The sequence below is a fragment of the Chinchilla lanigera genome, unplaced genomic scaffold (assembly GCF_000276665.1).
Source record: "Chinchilla lanigera isolate Chin_1 unplaced genomic scaffold, ChiLan1.0 scaffold00035, whole genome shotgun sequence".
Classification (NCBI taxonomy): Eukaryota; Metazoa; Chordata; class Mammalia; order Rodentia; family Chinchillidae; genus Chinchilla; species Chinchilla lanigera.
In genome coordinates, this window is record NW_004955436.1 from 9,016,935 (window position 1) to 9,037,357 (window position 20,423).

Sequence of the window (20,423 nt, forward strand, 5' to 3'; positions counted from 1 at the left end):
TAATATCTCAAGTACCTCTTCTTTTGAACATTTACACTTCAAGGTTAACTTAACAAAAAACATGTTTTCATTTCATTAACCCCAAATTTCATTTCAAATAACCACAGAACTTATTTAAAAAGCATGAGGGATAGGCCGGGTACCACTATCCTCGTTAAAATTAATTTCTTCTCCTTATATTTTCTAACTTGAAAGAAATGGAGGGGGAAAGGTCCCTGAGAACTGGCGACATCAAGGAAGTGGCAAAGGACGACCTCCAATCTTACCTCTTTTTTACAACTAATATGACCACAAGGAGAAGGAGGATGAAAACCAGAATCCCAGCACTGATTCCTGCAATTTTCACCACTCTGTCCGTCTGCTTGGCCGGATCTGGGATCACTTCTGGTTCTTCTGTTGCTGCTGCTAAATGAACCAGGAAAAATAAATTACTGAAAGCAGCTAATTATTACAGAGAAGAAAATGATGCCTCCCCCAAAAAAGTTACTATAAAAAGACACATATTTTGCTATTTGAACAAAGTTACCTGACGATATAAATACAGAAGCATGTTAAGTGACACTGTGAGAAATTTAAGGTCAAACTAAGGGAAGACCTTTCAGATTGGAGTTCTGTTTCATACTAAACACATATAACAACAAAACAAAAAGGAAATCTGTAAGCATCAAAGAGAATGTTGAACTACCTTTCTCTAATGTTCTATAAGTCAGAACACAAAATTTTTAGCACATAATACATTGGAAAGAGATGGGGTCAGATTTAGAGATATGTCTGTTTATGGATTCGTTCAGTAAACCTCTCAATGCAAAGCACTGTGCTCCCTGGCAGGCAGTGTCAGCCACAGCTGGTTGGGACACCCCGGGTTCATCAAATACATGCTTAGCCCACCTCCTGGGCACAGGGACGTGCACTTCCACACAGAAGATTTAGGATGAACTGCAGGTTTGGCAGAAGCAAAGGACAAGCCAAATAGAGACATTCAGGACTATTTAGCCTTTACTTAGCCAGTACAACCCAGCTAATGGAGCTGGAAAAGAGATTCTCTCTCTCTCTCTCAATCTCTCCCTCTCTCCCCTTTCTCAGAACCACCTTCGTCCAGCCTTTCCTCCATATAGTACATAATTAAAATTAAAAATTTTAGAAGATAGAAAAAATGTTAGAAATATCCAAGCCCCAGTAACTTTCTGAAGAGACTTTCCTTTCACCTCATTTACCTTGAACACTGGCCGAGAAAGTATTATTATGTGCAGTTTACAGATACAAAAACCCTGAGGCCTACAGAATTAAGGACAGACTATAAATTGCTAGAGGACAGAGACAAAATCTAAGACATCATCAATATTTTAACACAGTTTCCAGATTTGTGGCCCCTACTGTCAAAAATGTGTGTGAGAAGAACCCAGAGGCTCTTTAAGATCAGGCACATTTGGGGAAAAGGCCTTAAAGTGCCTGTCAGAGCCCCTTGCATCTGGAATGAGCAGCCGCACAAGCCAGGCTGTAGATCTAAGCTTTCATCTTGCTAATGAACAATGTGCATATTCTCTTTTAAAAGTCATAATTTTTTGATTTAGTTTCTTCTTTTGACTTCTTTCCTTTCCACCCCCGTTCTGCACATCTAAACACTGCTGCAGTTTCTCACCAGCCACAGGTTCGGTCCAGAGAGGACAGATAGGTTTATCTATGTTTTTCCATGTGAGAAATTTAAAAGAATAACTTTCTTTTATACTATTTCATAAAATGGTCATTTAAATATAAACTACTGAAAAACATACAGTTTGAAAAAAACCTGTCAGAGAGAACGCAACTGTATACTACAACTTACTGTATTTCTTTTTATTTTTATTTCAGTTGTATAGGTGCAAACTTTCCTATGGACCGGTAATTGTTAACTACTATTTTCAAGCAGAAAAAGCAAGCCTTTAGCGTGTATTTCTTTTAAGTTTTCTGGTAAGCAAAAGCAGTTTTCCTTTATGACTTGATACTTCCCAAGCACAGAGGCTCAGGGAATTTCAAACTTCATAAACAAAGGTCACTCAGTGTTTACCACATTTCAAACTGCATATGCTTCTCAATTCATCAGAATATGTGGCAAATATGTTGGATATCTCTTCTGTCTGGAGGTTAACTTTAGAAATACACCCATGTCTATATGCAATACAGCCATGTACTGAAGACAGTTGGAATACTTTCCTAAGCTGGCTACAAAATTTAAGTTCACTTATTGCTTGTAATATTCAAATTAGATTGGTTTAACATGGATTCTTCTAATGGGAATGGAAACAGAATGTTTGATGTAAAAATCCCTAGAAGAAACTTTAGTCTGTGAACAAATCCTCATTATTCACTCATGAAAGCCCACTTGCAAGCTGTTCTTTGTTATACCTTTCTTATATAAAATGACTTACAGAGTTAAATAATTGGATAATTTGTTTAAAAATCAGTTCTTGTTTGATGAGGTCAAGATTTTAAATAAAACATTTTAATTCTATGAGACATGATGTTGTGGAATAACTATCTAAAGATATTATGTCACATTTAGCCTATTATATTTTATAAGAATCTTCACAACTGTTGCGTTCCACTAGAACTACACAATGTGTATAGGTGCAAATACATGTAAAGGTGCAAAAACACACCATTAAGTGTGAACAGTAACCTCAATATACCCGAGCTTAATAATTAAATAACAAAAAAGGGCTGGGGATTTAGCTCAGGGGCAAAGCGCCTGCCTGGCAAGCGCAAGGTCGCGAGTTCCATTCCCGGTACCGGAGAAAAACCCCCAAATAAATAAATAAATAAATAACAAAAAAATGTGAAAGGGATAGATACACAATTTCCAATTCAGAGGAGGAAGAATTCTTAAAGTCTTATTTGCGAGATTAGCTAATACATTAATCCACACATATTTAAAGAAATGAAATGCCAGATCTAAATGCAAATCTTTGAACAGAAATATGAATGAACTGGCAGGCGTGCTCAGGGCGTGCAGCATTCAGACTATCAGAATGTATTATGCAAATCCATATCACTACCTTCCAGTGTGAGCCCACAGCTTCGCTAACGACTGACTTCAATTCATATTTACCAAAAGATTAGAAAGAACACAAACACTAAGTTCATTTATTTGAGTTGGGTAAAGGAGCTTTGTCTGTCATGATTACAGTGCCTATGTAAAGAGCCGTTCATCAATCTTTAATTCAATTACTGAACCTGTGGATAGAAGGCTAATCAAATCCACCAAGGCACGTGATCCGGCAGTAGTTGTTGTCCCCTGAGTGGGAAGCCTTCTCAAAGTTCTCAGTTGTAACATTTATTATTACTGTTACTTCCAACAGTATGTTTAATAAAATACGTGTATAAACTTATTGCCTTGCATATTTTAATTATCTGTAATTTTCTACTAGAATCAAAGAACATGGAAATCCTATTCAAAATCATTCAAGTTCACAGAAACATTAATGGAAATACAAGTAGTGACCTTAAGTGACCACATTCTATTTTCCTCAAAGAGAGCAAAATGCCTTTATAGTAGATGCACGTCTGAGCTCTGCTTATAATTTATGCACATACACAAAGGCATTGTAGGATCACCTTTACTAGAAATGCTTTCATATGCCATAAATCTTTACCTTTTATCTGCCAAATAACATTTGGAGTATTCCCCTATATTCTTAAGCCAAGAGCAGTACAGTTCTTTGTGCACATGGACAAAGTGTGAAAAAATAAGATGGCAGAGTTTCATTTTTACTTAGCGAGTTCATCAATACAGTTTTTCTTTGTTTTTGTTTTTGGAAAATAGCTAAACTAACTTTATAGGCCATATTCTTGCTCTTCTTAAAATTGAAATAGTTTCAAAGTAAAAAATTTAACTAAAAATTTAAAACGAAAAGCTATGATTAAACCAGCAAAATCTTCTGCTTTCTTGATGGCCATTAAAGATGAAAGTCTCTAAACAGAAGGTGTTAGGTGATCTTATAGCATCTTTAGAGACATTGTTACTCAAATTGAATTAGGTAAATAAAGGAGTTGTTTTTTTTTTGCTATATACTAAAGCTACTTATGGAAAACTATGAATAAAAATTAAAAGGAGCTGAACATACAGCAAGACAATATCCCTTTTAAAAAAGGTAAACAAAATAGGTAATAGTTGACTACTTTAGTTCTGAATAATTGTTCACATTCCCATCTGTCATTCATTACAATCCCACAATCAGGCACCCGCTTCCTAACACCAAAAAAACCGTCAACAACGGCTTACTAACTATTTGATTCAAAGGTCTCCTTCCTCTTATTTTATACATTCTTTGAAAGCATTTGACATTTTTCTACTCCTTGCAGTACTTTTTCTGTTCCTATGGCTTCCACTACTTGCAAATCTCCTTATTTTCTTATGATTCTGGCGTATTTTTTCTAGATCTTTGTTTTCCACTCCTTTTTTTAACCCAAACTTTAAAACAAGGTACCCCTTTGAGTGTTGCAGGGGCTTTGGACTCTTGGCAATGACTTTCATACTTTCTGGTGAGATCTTCACTTCCAGTAACTTCTGTTATTATCCATGCAGATCACTTTCGCTAATGCATCTTTAACCTAGTTGAGCTCTTTACCCCGTGTGCTCATCTTTACCCCGTGTGCTCATCTGGTGCTTATGTCTTCACTTCACCATGTGATAGTCACCTTCGACACACCAAACCTGGACTCGGACTTTCTTCACCACTTCTTCAGTTCCTCCCCTTCCCTACAGGACATGCTTATCCACACAGCTGTTGCTGCTGGAAATGAGGGCACTATGCCTTCTTGCTCCTCCCTCTTCTACCTCTTGGATGGATAAACATACAATTTTAGATGTTTTTCAAAGCAAAAGAGAACACTGTTAATAATTATGAAAGGACTAAAAGCAAAGTTGTGATGGGCCTGGGTAAGCATGGTTGCTTTGCTGCTTTCTCATGCAGTTAGCAACAAAGCAATGCTCCATTCTCTGTGTCTTGTTTCCAACCTTTCCATCCCCACTGCTGCTCTCTGATCTCAGGTCAACAGCATCTCTCACTCAAATAATGCTACAGCCGCCTGTCATATCCCCTGACTGCAGGCTTTGCCTATTCTACATCAGAACTCACACAACAATTCATTTGGATAGAATCACTTCACTGAGTAGAGCCCTCCAATAGATTCCCATGGGTAAGATAAAGTTCATGAAAGTAAGAATCATATTTATTTTGTTCACCATTGTATTTCCAGGAGGGCTTGGGAGAGACTCTCAGTACAAAAATATCCGTTGAATAAATAGAAAAATAATATTAATCTTTCTTACAGTAGAGAGTAATGACATAAAAAAAAAACAAAAAAACAACTAATTTCCGAAAAGCACATGGGTACATTTGATCTTATTGTTTTGGATGTTAGCCTAAGATGATCTTGGTACATATATGTCTGTGTTGTCTCCGGCATGTGAAGCCTTCTCTTTATGGGGCTTTTCCTATTATCAGTCACCACCTATGACCAAAATACAAGGAAATGCTAGCATCCCGGACAGCACAAGAGATCTGCTATCAGCAAGGCCCCTTTTGATTCTTAACTCTTTCTCTTATATTGAGAAATAATTGACCAGTTGGACTTTAGACCTGAAGAAGTCATCCTGAGTAAGGTACGAAGAGTTAAAATGCTTGAGAAGAAAACTCAGCATGCATGACTTTCCTGTATCGCAACATAATAGGGCTCCAGCTAATTTAAACCACATAATTGCAGTATGGAAGAGATTTGCCACCTCTTGGAAAAGAATGGAAAATCTACATCATGACTCATGCAATTATGTGATAATGATATGGAATAGAAGTGGCTTTTTGAATCTATGCATCAACTCAACGACTAACTGAATATTTACATAGGCAGCAAGTAAAATCCGAAATTTCCCATTGCACATCATACTGAGGAAGCAGTTCTGCATCACTCCAGGATTGTTTGTTGTGCGAGGAAGTCAGCACCTCTTATAGTTTAATATTTGTATCTACATAATAAATTAATAACACAATTTACAATATGTATCTTTTAGAATATCAAGTGATATCATGATCCAAAAAGGTTTCATAAACTGAAACGCTTGTGATAGAAGCTGCTCCTGGCAGATACGACCTAGAGGTTAGCCCTTTGGGTTCTTCACATAAAAATGCAAACCCATGAACAGTAGGACTGACATTACCAAAAAACAGCTTTTAAGAAATCTTAGCAGTCTGTCATATAAATATATAATGATGGGTTTTGTAAAGTACATGTTATTAATTAAATACCCTGCCACAGTGCATGCCTAAGCCTTAGGGGCATCCTGAAGTATGGATTATTTAATTCGATCATCCTTTGAAGTCACTTGGCTTCATCATCTCCTACAATCTCATGAAACTTGCCCACTTTTAGACTGTTAACCGTAAAAAACGATCACTCTGAGATTCTCAGTAGTGAAATAAGAATACAGCTATGTGTAACATAGTTTCTGAATAGCAGCTGGAAAATAATTTATTCCTAAAAAAATTCTAATGAGGAGAATAGAACTTCAGGTCTATGAAAACTTTAAACAACTATGAAGTTGGAGAATATTATAAATATCTAAATTACTTATGTACTGCTTAAGGCATTCCTAGCCTCAGGTTCTCTAAATTTATTTTTGTTTAAAAATTATGGATCAAAATGTTGTATGAAATTCTGAAGAAATTATATAAGCAAATTTTTTTTTTAAGTAAGCATCATGGTTCAAGAGTGTATTGAAAGGTAAAAATGTGGAAAATGTTATTTTACTTCACAGTAACACATGGGCAGTTCTCTTGTTGTACACATAAATTTTTGCCATGATTTCCATTTAGCTAAATGTATTCAGAATTGGGTGAGATAGAGCCTACTGTGCTGTCTTCCTTTTTAAACACAGTTGAGTCTAGGGGCTAAGTTATCTCTGAAATTTGCATGGATGCTTTGTCCCAGATTTTCCTGTCTTTAAGACCCACTTATCTTGATTTCCCACTAACTCTCCTGCTTCCCATGTTGGCCTTCTCAGATTTAATCTATATTTTGTTACCAGAATGAGTTTTCTAAAATGCAAATGTAATTAAAAAACTACTTTAACTGTTTTACATTCAAAAGGAAACAGCAAAAATCACCACATATAATCCTTTCATGACCATTCGCCAATCAACCTCTTCTACCTCATCTACTGAAAATTCCTTCAGGGAATTATTAATTATTTAGAACCATTCATCCACCCATAGCTAATCAGATGGTCTTCCTTCTATTGCTGCAGAGATTAGTAAACTGTGGCTCATGAGTAGTATCCAGTCCATTTTGACTTAAACAAAGTTTGTAAATACACAACTTATAAAATAGAGTAATGCAAATTTGTTACCAATATATACACCTATCATTAGGGTATGTAGACTCCATTTAAAATACATCGTAACCTCTTGTGTCATTAGACTTAATTCTTGTCAACTTGGTGATAAAAAGATAGATAATATACATTTGACTCTTACTAAAACGGTTTTTGAGATACTTGAAATACTTATGCGTATTTCTTTTCCAAAATGCTTACTATTTAGTCTTCAACTTTTTCCTTTTTATCTTTTTGTTTTTAATACTAGATATGGATACTAATTCTTTTATATCTGGCATTATGGCTTGTGCTAAATGTTCTCCCAAGATGCTCATAGGCTTGTGGGTGGGGCTTTTCAGAGGTGGCCGGGTCTAGGAAGTGTGATGCTGAGATTACGTGTGTGAGGCTGGGATGAAAGGTGTGTGATTACTCAGTTTGTGAACTGATTGGTCTGCCATAGCTCTGGGTGTGGATAATGGAAGGGCCCACCCAGGCTGTGGGAGGCACCACCCAAAGGGCAGTACCCTGGAAGTGACAGAGGGGAGAGCCAGACCAATGCCGCCACTGCTTTACTACTCCACTGCTTTGCTGCCTCCTGGACGCCAGGAGCTGTTTCTCCTCTGCAATGCCCCTCTGTGCCGCCACCCTGTCTGGATGCCTGCCAGCTGTGAGCTGAAACTACAAACCAAGTAAACCTTCCCTCCTTTGACTTTGGGTTGAGTATTTTGTCTCAGCAATGAGAAAAGTAACTAAGGCATGGGGACGCTATTCTCTTTCAGGTGTGGATGCAAATCCTTATCAAGATGGTACAGAGGAGGAAAGAAAAATCTCCCAAATTCATGGTTACGATCCTTATAACAAAAGACAGATTAATAAGAGAAAAACATGACATTCTATGTAATAAAGTTGTCTGAGACACGGCAGCCTCCCTAAGAAAATGAAGTCCCAAAGCCACAGTTAAACTTGAGTGTTTTTATAATTGGCCTGATGAATGGTGGGTGGTCAGAGAAAAAGTGATAGAGCGAAGAGCAGGACCTCACTAAGCAGAGTACAGCTTGCAAGCCCATTTGTTCAGGCGGCTTCCTTTCCATGTCAGTGAGGGAGATCTCATATTTGAAGAACTTCCTAACTGTTCAGGGAAGAGTCAGAAAATCCTCTCCAGCTTTTATGGCCTGCATCAAGGGAAAAGGGTGTGGAAAGCTCAAAGACACTTTCTTGCTTCTGTTGTTCTCTTACTAGCTTTTCAGCTTAACATATTTAATACGCGAAGATATCATACTTTGCGATAATGTATTGTGAGCACCGTTAGCGGCCTTTCCCCTACTGCATTCATAGTAGATTGGTGAATACCAGTTTTTAATTTTTATGCAGTCAAATACGTAAATCTTCTTGTAGTGATTAGCACTCATTGTTTAATCAGGCCTTTTCCAAGTTGAATTTAAAAAATGTTTCCTTTTTTCTCTGAAAGTTGTAAAACTATGTATGTCATGTAATTTAATCCTGGATTGATGCCAATTGCTTTCAGAGTATGATACATAGGAGGGAGTGTGTACAGATTTTTCCTCTTGCATAAATATCCAGTTATCAGTTACAACATGTAAATCGATCCAATGATCGGCAAAACTACTACTGTCCTGAAGTAATATTACATAACTGCAGAAATCATTTTCTGGATTGTGCATTATTTCTTAGGAGGCAACAAATCTATTCATGAAGATGTTACATGACTTAAATTACTTTATGGTATATTATCATCTGTGGAAGTCGTATTTCCATGACTAATTCTGTTCTTGCTCATCTTAGCCTTTCTATTTTATTCTCTGTAGCTTCTTCAGATCCAAAACTTATGTAATAATTTATCTCTTCACTTTTGTCAAACCCACTATTAAGTTTATTTAGAGTTATTTTACATTTGGATCCATATGTTTTTCTTTTCTGAAAGTACCACTGCATCATTTAGTAAGTAGCTGTTTGTTTTGATACTCCTGATAGCACCTCCATAATTTTTATGATTTGCCTTTTAGTTCTGTAAATGTTTTATATGCAGCTGTTTTTATTTTACACTTGATGGTCCTGATACCTGCAGTCCTTGGAGGGTTTAGAGCTGGTGCTTCTATTCACTCACACAGTGAGGTGCTTTCAAGAATGCTTGGTGACCTTTGATGGTGAGTTAATTGCTTTATGTGAGTCTGTGGGAACCCCAGAGACCTAAATTGATCATGCTTTCATGTAAAACAGAATTTGCATCTTCTTATGCTCAGAGCCAAGGTTTCAGAGGACATAGGCACATCTGCCAGCTCTCAGACTCACTCGGGCTGGGCAACCCTCATGACAGGGAAGCATGGCTTTAGCATCCACCTCTGGGGAAGACCAAAAGCTTCTGGGCCCTACTCAGTATTCTCAGCTTCAATCACACACATTTATTTATTAAATTTACTGATGTCAGAATAGTAGGTCCTTAGCAGTATCTCTTAGCTGCTGTGAGGCCAGCAGGGTCTCTAAAGATGTGTCCTCTCTCAGGAGTGCTCTGAATACCTAGTCTGCCAGGCTCTCAGAACTGGAAGTTAGACTATGGATTCTGACGTTATTTATTTTCCCCAAGACTGTATGTCATCTTTCAATTTCAGATAGTTAGTTTTCTAAAACCCACACATGAAATTGTGTTGCAAGTATTTTCAGGAAGTAGGCAACATACACATAAACTGAGGGCAGAGATACAATCTCTCTTCCTCCTTTCTCCTTATCACTAATATTATTATTAGTAGTAGCAGTAGCAGCAGCAGCAGTAGTAGTACTGGGGATCAAATCTAGGGCCTTGCATGATAGCACTGAGCCCCCAGCCCTCATTTATATTTTTAATGTCTAATAATGCACACAATGGTCAGCACATTGTAAATGTTAATTATGTACTTATCTAATAAATAAATCATAAATGAAAATGCTTATGATATGTGAAGGTATGTTAAATAAATATACTCATTTAGTTGATACATGCCTAAATAAGGGAATATATCAGTTAATAAATACATTAATTCTAGGATAAGCTAACTTATGAAGTTTGTGACCCTTGTTTAAGGAAAAAAAAAATCTAATCTCCACAGCGTCAATTGATAAAGAACACCAACGTGTCTGGAAAGTGAGCTAATAGGAAATACTCTAATCAGGTAAAGTTAAAGTATTTGGCTAAAAGAACACCATTAGGTTTGATCAAATTCCAGCCTTTTCACTCACTAATTAGGTGACTTTGGGTAAGTTATTACATCACTATTTCTCAGTTTTCCCACTGGTAAAATGGAGATAAATAAACATGTCTACTTTCTAGGGTGATGGGAAGACCAAGTAGGTTAAAATATGTAAAGTACTTGTCTTGGTTACTTTTCTCTCATTGCTGAGACAAAATACCTGACACCCAGAATTAAGGAAGGAAAGGTTTATTTAGCTCACAGTTTGTGGAAGTTTCAGGCATAATCAGCTGGCTCCAAGGCAGAGTGGCACCTGGCAGAGGGCAACGGTTCATGGTGTGGAAAATAACAAAAGCAACAAGAGCAAAAAAGAGGAGTGGCAGAGGGAGGAGCAAGCCTCTTTCCCTCCTTTATATTGTATGCAAACTATCAGCCCCAGGGCAGGTGCAGCACTCATACCTGATATCCCAGCACTGGACCATGGATCAGTCATGAACTCTAGAAGCCTGTCCCATGATCGCATGAGGTTTTGGGGGGACATCTATATACAAACCATGACAGTGCTTAAAACCATGCCTGCTACTTCACTTAGTAAAACTCAGTAAGTGTTAGGATATATATAATTAGTTCAAATAAAATTCTTTTTCCAAATCTAGATATTTTTGAACTGTACATATTTATTATGACTTCATATAGACAGTATTAGATATGGATAAGTCTCATTTGGATAAGACTAAAAATAAAGTCATTAATTTTATTATTCATCACCTAATACATATAGATTGAATGCTTGACACCCTATATGTTTTGGGTACAAAACATCAGAAATGTGTGGGGGCTTTTCCATCAGTGGAGTGCAGTCGGGCAGACAAGGGACCATATGCACTCACATGACTGTATACATTTATGTTTACAAATTACAGCCAGCACAATGGAAGAGGCACAAACAGGACTTCTGCATAGGGCAGAGAAGTCTATTTGGCCTCCTGACACCTAAACCAGTTCTTAAAATCATGCAATGCAGAAGCACAATTGTAGCTTTCATAAAAACAAACAAAAGGAGAGCTCAGAGGAGGTAAGTGGGCTTTTCACACAGTGTCGGTTTGCTCACAATGCAGCCTGTGCTACCTGGCCTCCCATCTGTTGCTTTTGCTCTGGAGATGTGGGAGTAGCCATCTATCGGTGTAGTTTTTTAGTACTGTACCGTTCCAAGAAAGGAAGGGAGAGAGGAAGGGAAATAGTAACAAGAAGAAACAAAAGAAAGAGAGATGGAAGGAAGGAGGGAAGGGAGTGAGGGAGGAAGGGAGAAAGGAAGGGAGGGAGGAAAGGAGAGAGAGGGAGGACCACTACCCCCAGAGGGAAAGAAGAGTTGAAGGCATAGACACGCGAGTAAGTCGGCAGGTGTCATACGTGACCCTTTCAGGAAAATGTCTCAGTGCGCGAGACTTACATGGATGGATGGGCGGCATATGAGAGGGCACTTCGACAAAGTCATAAAAGCAAGTTGAGAAAAAAGAAAACATATTCCACGCCCCATTTTAAACCCATGAAGAAGGGCTTTCTTTCTTTCTCCTTCCTTTGTTCCTTCCTTCCTCACTCTTCTTTCCTTCCTTCCCTTCATCAACTAGATAAAGTGTTCCTTGTCCAAAGCATGTGTCTGGCCCATTTCTAGCCCTGAAGACTCATCTGTGAGTGAGACAGAGAAACCCTCTGCCCTGTGCGTGTACAGCCCTAGGCTGTAGCAAGAGAGCAGGCACCACTTGGAGCTGAGTAGCGCCACACCAGAAACTAACACAGGAAGGTGAGAGAGAGCTCCTGAGGGACCAGGTCGGAGGTGGCTGCAAGACCTTGCAGAAGAAGATGTGCCGGGGGATGGTGTAGGTTTTTACTTAGATGAGGAACAATGTATCATATCACTAGCAAAAAGGCTTTAAGTTTCTTGTCTATGTATAGTGATTAAAGGGATTTCAGAGACAATGAAGCTGCTTACTTGATAAACAAGATTAACTGCTCAAGTCAAGTATTACAGGATTTCAGGGAATAATAATTTCACGTCTATGTTTTGGGGAAGCCAACAACCTAGAATTCAAATGTTATAATGCTATATACTCGTGGGAATAAGGAGCTGGTGCATATTTATGTTAATGGTAAAGTAAAGGGAGAGGAAATTAAGTGACAAAGAGCTACATCTTCCATATATTGATTACCATGTGTGGGACATCTAAGTAGTAATGCTTAGTAAGAGTAAGATAGGACTGGCTAGAGACTGCTGGGAAGGAGAAACACAGAAATACTGAATATTGTGACCACACACAGTGTTTATAGAAGTTAGGCTATGGAACAACTAGATATGAAACTTAAAGTACAGTGTTTGCAAAATGATAACTATGGAAATCTGGAGATGTTAGGGAAAAATGTTTATGATAATGTCGGTGTTTTTTTTTTTTTTTTTCTCCCATAAACTACAGAATTAAGGAAGGCTCTTCCTCAGGAAAAATTCTGGAGTATTAAAATCAAGGCAAAGCATGTAATTAAAAGGCAATGCACTTGACATTTCTCTTGGCAAAATCTCAGATCGCCAGATCTGGGCCAGTCATCCACACATGCCAGTCAGAGCTCTAACAGGGACAAAAATACATTTACAAGTAATATATGAAGACTGAGGACATTGATAGATATCAAACAAAAACTTTTAACAATATCAAATGATAAGATTGTAATCAGATCTGAAATAATGAAGATCTCCTTTTCAACCGAGACTCACTGTTCTTTTTGTAAATCCAAGGATTAAGACTCGCTGCCTTTTTTGGCTGGTTTTTAGCTGTGAATTCTATTTCCATTTTGAGCCAGTCATTTTCCACCACGGCTTGGATAATTCATTAATCTGGCATATCTCAGGAGAACAAGCCACATGGTTTCAATCATATTAATAGAGGTCACACTGCAATTTTCACAGGTGTTTATTTACTAAATTAGAGATTGCCTTCATACTGTAGAGAGGCGCCAGATTAAAAACGATTTTATTTGTGTTACAGCTATTCCAGGAAAATTTGGTATCAAGTCTAAATTATTAATAAATGCTTTGGAATTTGAGATGGGGTTTTAATCCTAAAATATCTTTCTGGCCCTGGATGAATGGATGGATGGGAGCCATATTTTTAAGTAGTTGTCAAATGTCCAAAATTATCAACTGACTAAACTTCACAATTTCTAATTTTCAAAATGTCAAAAACATGTGTATATCCAAAAAAGTTAATGGATTACATTTTGTATACTTTTAGATAGTAAGTTTTTTTTGTGTTCAAAGCCTTCCCCTTGCCTAAATAAGACTCTTTCAATACAATAAAATCCCAGCTGGGTGTGGCAGCCCATGTCGATAATCCCAGCACGGTGGGAGGCTGAGGCAGGAGGATGGCAAATTCCCAACCCAGTCGGGGCAAGTTAGCAAGATACAGGGTTGTGGATGTAGCTCAATGCAAAGGCTCTAGATGAAATCCCCACTACCACTACTACCAAAAAAAAATATTCCCATCTCTCCCATGTGTCTTCTCTAGCCCTTTAATCTCATCCTGGTCTTCTGAATTCTAATGCCCCTGTTGGTTTTGCCTCTTATTTGCATAGAGTTGAGGAAGTTATATAACTTCTTTGACTCAGTTTCTTTACCTATAGAATGGGGCAATAATCTTTCATATATACTCCATGGATTCAATACAGTGATGCTGAAGAAAGCACACAGAGCTCTTTTCCCTGTGTGTGGCTCTCCTGGCTGTCTTCTTTGAGGGTCCATGTCAGCATTTGCAGTACAGAGAAAAGATTCAGGAAATGTGTAATCCACAGATCCCTCACCGTATCTTAGAAATCCGACAGAATTTGCCACTGTGTGGAGAACAGAGTTTTTATTCAATGCCAATAAATTGTTAAGTATTTGCTTACTATTCCAAAAGCCACAGCAGTTGGTAGAAATTAGTTTTTAGGAAAATTTAAGTGCTGGGCAATGGCGCCTTCAGCTCACTGTCCAAGCAACATCCTCTCTCTCCCCAGCGGCTCCCAGGCTGCTCTGGGGTCTACTGTGGCCACACTAGAGGGATTCTCTTTGATTTGCCCATTTGCATTTTTTTTTTTGGAGCCACGGTCTCATTGGGTAGTTCTTGCTGGCCTTGAACTCACTATGTAGCCCACGCTGGCCCTGAACTCATGGCGAGTCTCCTGCCTCAGCCTCCTCATGCTGGGATTATAGGTGTGCGCTACCGCACCTGGCTTCCCTTCGCATTCTTGCCATCTCCATTTGGCCCCTGACGTTTCCTCTCTCCAAATCTCATGATCAGAGCTTTTAAAGAAGTGACACCACTTTCCTGTGACCTTCGGCACATTTGCTTTTCCAAGCACCTCCCAGCTCATTACAGCCACTGCTCACAGACTTCGCCGATAGAACAGCACTGAACCGTCAGCGCTGGTTACTACGCTTCTTGAATCAAATGAGCTCAACCAGCACCGTGACTCCTACTTTGGGAGCAAAGGACGCTGCCCTGCATCCTGAAGGGAGCTCTTGAGGCATGGTCCTCCTGAGTCACCATGCCACACAGCGGGCCTGCAGTCCCGAGTGCCCGAACACCTACCTTCCTGGCGGAACCAGGGCCTCTGCTGTTAACCTCCATTCCCTTCTCACGGACTTCACTGAGCCTCCTATCTATGACAATCCCCGTGCTGGCCTCAAGATGTTTTCACATTTCACGAGAGCAGACAGTAAAGATTTTGAAGGAAATTATATTCTTTCACAGTTTTGCCCATATTTCATAGATTAAGTGTGTGGATCCTGCATCTACTTCACTATTTGGGTATCACTGCAGAAACCAGAACACTAGAGCACAAGATTACAAATTCCAGTGACTAAGTCCCATCCTCAGCACATTTTCCCGTTTTAAAAAATGTTACACAACTTCTCTGACCTGTTGCGATGGAGCTGTGAGGCTGGAGGAAGCAAAGAAAAGAACAGAAGAATCACAGCCAATCCTCACCTCTGAAAAAGCAGGTGTGATCTGAGAGACGAAGCCACAGAAAGACCCAACATAGTTTTACAGTTATTCCACAAAGACTAATTTCTGATTTCCTCAACAAGAGTCAAGGTGAAGTTGGAAGGGAAGACTTGCAAACATCACAGGTTCTACTCTATTGTTCTTAGGTTCTGGGGGTGGGGGAGAAATAAGTCTTTGTTTTTCAAAATATAAAAATTCATCCTCAGTCTAATTCCTCCATTTCCTCCCTGCATCATCTTTTCCTTTCATTTCCTCTACTGATAATGTACAATGCCCTCAAAGTCCTTTCCACACCACGCTAGGTCAGTGAGATGTGTGCAAGAGACCTAGCCTTGAGCCTGTGTGAAACCAGAGCCGCTCTGTGCAGAGGTGCCTGTCCCAGGGTCGCCTCTCCCCCTGCACTTCTGGGTTGTGTCTGCAGTTTCCATGCCACAGTTGTGTCAGGAAGAACTGGCATGATTCTACTCCCCCCTCCTCAGAGGCAGACCAAGAGTCACAGGAATTCAGTCCAAACCGGCCTGTGGAAGCTGTCCCTGCTCATCCCTGACAGGACAGTGAGTGAGCGTGGACAACCAGAGTGATTTCTCCTGGGAACAGAACATTTTTAGACACACTGAGCCCTGCGTTTCTTTGCACAATAGTTCCAGTAAGGGACAGATGGAAAGAGTAAATCTGATTTTATTAATTGTGGAGGTCAAAATGGTGATGATAGGTAAAAGGCTTATCCTGGATTGACACTGTATTATATTCAAAGGAAAAAAATGCTTATCTTTTCAAGGTATTCTTCTGTCATGGGGAAGGGAACTGACAACAGTACAACCCTTGAAGAAAACTGCACTGGGACTACAGCTTCTCTGGTTGCAACATGCTAATTCAGTCCAGTATAACATCTGGCCACTGTCTGAGGCCTCCAGTGCACAAGAAAAAAGATCCAAAGCATGATGATAGGCTCTTTTGAACGGACAACTGCCAGTCTCTAAAAAAGCTGAGATGCTGAAAATTCTCCAGGTGACCCTAAAAAGGGAGGGCTTGGGACCAGCAGGAAGATCTTCAAAGAAACCTCTTGTGGAAGGTCTAACAACACAAAAAAGATTTGCAAAGTGATAAAAACAATCACAGGGTATGTATCCTTACATAGGCCTAAATGCCCTCCATGTTCCTTCCACAGTTATGTACTATTCCTTCTGGACAGAATAGAAACTAGGATAACTACAGTTTTTTTAACTGGGTTAGGGTTAGGCTTAAGGTGGAAGAAAATGAGGTGAGTCCATGGTTGGGGTGGGGTGGGTCTGATGTTTTCCATTCTTTATGGATCTACAAAGGATCTACAAGGCTCTTAAAGTGGATCAGCAAACCATGGTCTTATGAGTCTTGTTCCCTAGAAACATTTTTAAAGAAAAAGGAAAAATGTATATGTATATATATATATATATATCAGTAGTAGTAAATATATAAATTAAGTATTAGGTAGCAAAATAATAATTCAATATTTTCAGCTTATGAAATGGGAACTGGCTGTTATGTAACATCTGACATCTCCTAGAATCTCCATTGACTTTATGAAGAATTCTGGGCGACATGCCACAGCAAGAGTAAAGGTTTTGCTTGTGCTGCAGGGCCGAGTGGAGAGACCCAGTCTGGACACGAACACACAGGTTGTCCAGCCAATGAATGCTCTGACTGGGAACTGAAAGGACGGCAGAGGGGTTCTGAGATCAGCTGTCACCAATCTCTAGGGCGCCGGTGCAGCCCGGGGACAGATGTGGAAGGCAGCTCCTCTTCAGGAAACACAAACAGCTGCACACTGGCTGGGGCATGGTTTGAATGTCTTTGCGACAGCTCATACTGAAATCCAGTTCCAATATTCAATTCTGGCTCACACTAAAAGGGTGTGGAGAGCTTGATCCATCATATTTGGAGATGAGCGTTACGGGAGGTAACTAGGATTAGCCAAGATCATGATGGTGAGGCCCTATGAATGTGCTGCTGGCTTTATAAAAGGAAGGCCAGAGACTCCAGTTAGCAATCTTACCTCTGTGCACAGAAGGCCCTGGTGGACTGGAACTCTGCAATGTCTCCACCCACAAGGAGCGCCTCACCAGATACATCCTGTACCTCACACCTCCACAACCAGATGAGCAAGCCCTCATTCTTTATAAACCACTCGGCCTATGGCCTGTAGTTATAGCCACTGAAAATGGTCTACAACCACCCCTCTGCTTTTATGATGTAAAGTCTTTCACCGCTTGCACGGGCTTTGGGCCTTCAACTTATAGCTTTCTGAAGTCAAATTCTATCCATCAAACTTCTCTAGGAGGCAGAGAGTCAGAGTCTAGTCCCTCACTTTCTTTCAACTCTGGACCTGGTATTTCCATCCTTCTCTTCCTACCATTCCTATTATTTTTATCACTGAATTTGCCTAGGAAAGAATTCTTTTCAAAAATACGATGTTTGGCTCCTGCTACAAAAAAGAAAAGATTCAAAAATATGATGAACACAAAGAAACATTTTCATTTAGCACATTTTCAAGCGGATTATTTTAGCTGTTACGTTTAAATTTAAATAGAGAACGTATCTAGGGCAATCAGATAATTCACAGATTCTAGTCTCTGTTCGCTTGTATTATTTTTCTTTCCCAAATGTGTGTTTAACCTCCTCCCACAGTTCCAAGCTGAAATATTTCCAGTCATAACAGTAATTCAATCCTTTAAGCACATAATATTTCAACCCATACGAACACACTCAAATAATTCCTTATAGGAGCCGGGTAAACAGGCAGACAAATCTTAACCTAACACAACACCGTGTACCTTGGTAACAGAAACTCTAGTCTGAACGCATGGCCCAAACTACTTGCAATGTAACAGATGATGTTCTCAATATAAGATTTTGTTGCTATGGCATCAGCAAATCATGATTTTATGAAATCTCTTGTTTATCAGAATTTTTTAAGGAAAAAGAAAAGATTAACAGTTGGCTATTCTATGTTTCCATTTATAATAAATGTTAATCCAGTAGGATAAATATTAATGTTAATATAATCTTAGTATACAAAATCAGCACCACATTTCAACTACTTTCTGATAACACCTAGAATTTGTCAGCAGATTCTGTAGTATCAACGCTATAGTTTTGTATTCATTAACTTGTACCAATAGAATGAATACAAGAGAATAAAATGTAAACTGTAATATTTACTTTCTCTATTGAGGTCATACAGAGTGTTAGTTTATTTTGAAGCATAATAAGCATATCTTTGACATACGTGGAATACATTCTGCAAAGCTGAAAAAATTTGCCAGTCTGTTTAAATTAGATTATCTTGAGCTATTCCTAAATCCCCAACAAACAGCGAAGCATAGTTTTGTATTCTACATGTATGAACCTGGCTGACAATAAGATTTGCATAAGCCCTTCTCTCCCTCTGAGGCTAAGTTTTGTTTTTCTTCATTAGTTTGCATGAATTCAGATTGCGAAGTCTCTGGTTCAGACAACTTTTGTTTCCAAATTTTCTGATAGCAAAGTTATTTGAGCCAAACCTCAAAGGATACAACACACCCTTATCAATCTTTTGCTAATTTGTCCTCCCTTACAGAGAAGGAAGAAGTAAACACATTTAACTGAAGATGAAAATCAATGGTCTGTAGACTAGAAAGTTCTGGTTTTATCCCAGCTCAATATGGTAAAATGCTGACTAAACAACTGCACCTCAGAGAAAAGGTCAAAAAATAATTTTCTGTGTACATATTGGTTTCTCACGGCCATTGTAAAAAAAATTCCACACATTTGTTTGCTGAAAACAACATTCATTTATTAGGGTTCTGGGAGCTAAAAGCGCGAAGGCAGCAGTACTGGGCCAAAGCAAGGCAGAACTACGCTGGGTTCTTGGCCTCCGCCAGGTCCTGGTGGTTGTCGGCCCCGTGACGTGGGGAGCCCCGGCATTCTAAGTTCTGCCTCATGCTTACACTGCCTTCTTGCATGTGTCAGCTCCTAACCTCTGTCTTATTAGGACTCATGGAACTGAATTTAGGGCCCATTCTGCAAAACCAGGATAATCTTTCCCAGTCCAGATCCTCTGGTGAATCACATCAGCAGAGTTCTCTTTTTTATTAAAAGGTAAAATGGACTAGGACCTGATATCATCATGTAGCCATTATTCCTTATACTAAAATCTGTATGATTGCTGACATGTGTCAAACAGTATTGCTCAAGCTACATACTTCCAGCAATCAAGAGAACCCAAGAAACCTAAGGGATAAGAGATCTACATGACGGTGTTGTTCGGAAAGGAGGATAAAGTTTGTCATCTGCCGTGTTTCTGACAGGGTATGGAGCCCCCTTCTGTTTATTCCCCACTTCCTATGACAGGTCATTGCTGCTAAGAAAACATGGTTATTCTCCTCTCATTCATACAAACACTCACTGAAAGAGGCCCTGAAACTTACTTTCATAATTTATTCTTCTATTTGTGTATAGCTCTAATTTTCTTTCTTTTACAAAAGTAAAATAACACCATTCAGTCATAATAGCTACTTCTTAATTGATAGAGGGCTACATTTAGAAGATGGATGAGTGTTACTCCTTAGGCTACAAAAATAAAAATACTTGAGTTAGGAAAACCTGTTCTGGGATTTGGCAGAAATCTTTTTGCTGTTTCTGAGACCCATTTTTCACATTTTACAGATGTTATAAGCAACTCAAGTTGTTTAGGTTTGTTTCTGAGACTATGGAATACATATGTACATTGTGCCTCGGTTCACGAACCTGATTCTTTCCACAGCTCTGCTTCAAACCGAGTTGGATGAGAACCGAATCAAATCAATAGTTAGGATCAATGTTGACCTCACAGGGCAATTTAAT

General features: G+C 39.0%; 1 protein-coding gene and 1 long non-coding RNA gene across 2 annotated transcripts in view; one reads left to right on the forward strand and one right to left on the reverse strand.

Annotated features, from left to right (window-relative positions):
- LOC102012357 overlaps positions 1 to 277 on the forward strand; it is a 33,117-nt gene extending 32,840 nt beyond the window's left edge. The window contains exon 5 of the long non-coding RNA XR_261779.1: positions 196 to 277. This is a non-coding gene — a long non-coding RNA (uncharacterized LOC102012357). The remainder of the gene's footprint in view (positions 1 to 195) is intronic.
- Ptprk (protein tyrosine phosphatase, receptor type, K) overlaps positions 1 to 20,423 on the reverse strand; it is a 395,867-nt gene that overhangs the window by 41,193 nt on the left and 334,251 nt on the right. The window contains exon 13 of the mRNA XM_013516643.1: positions 267 to 402. Coding sequence (XP_013372097.1) covers positions 267 to 402 — 136 coding nt within the window. The remainder of the gene's footprint in view (positions 1 to 266; positions 403 to 20,423) is intronic.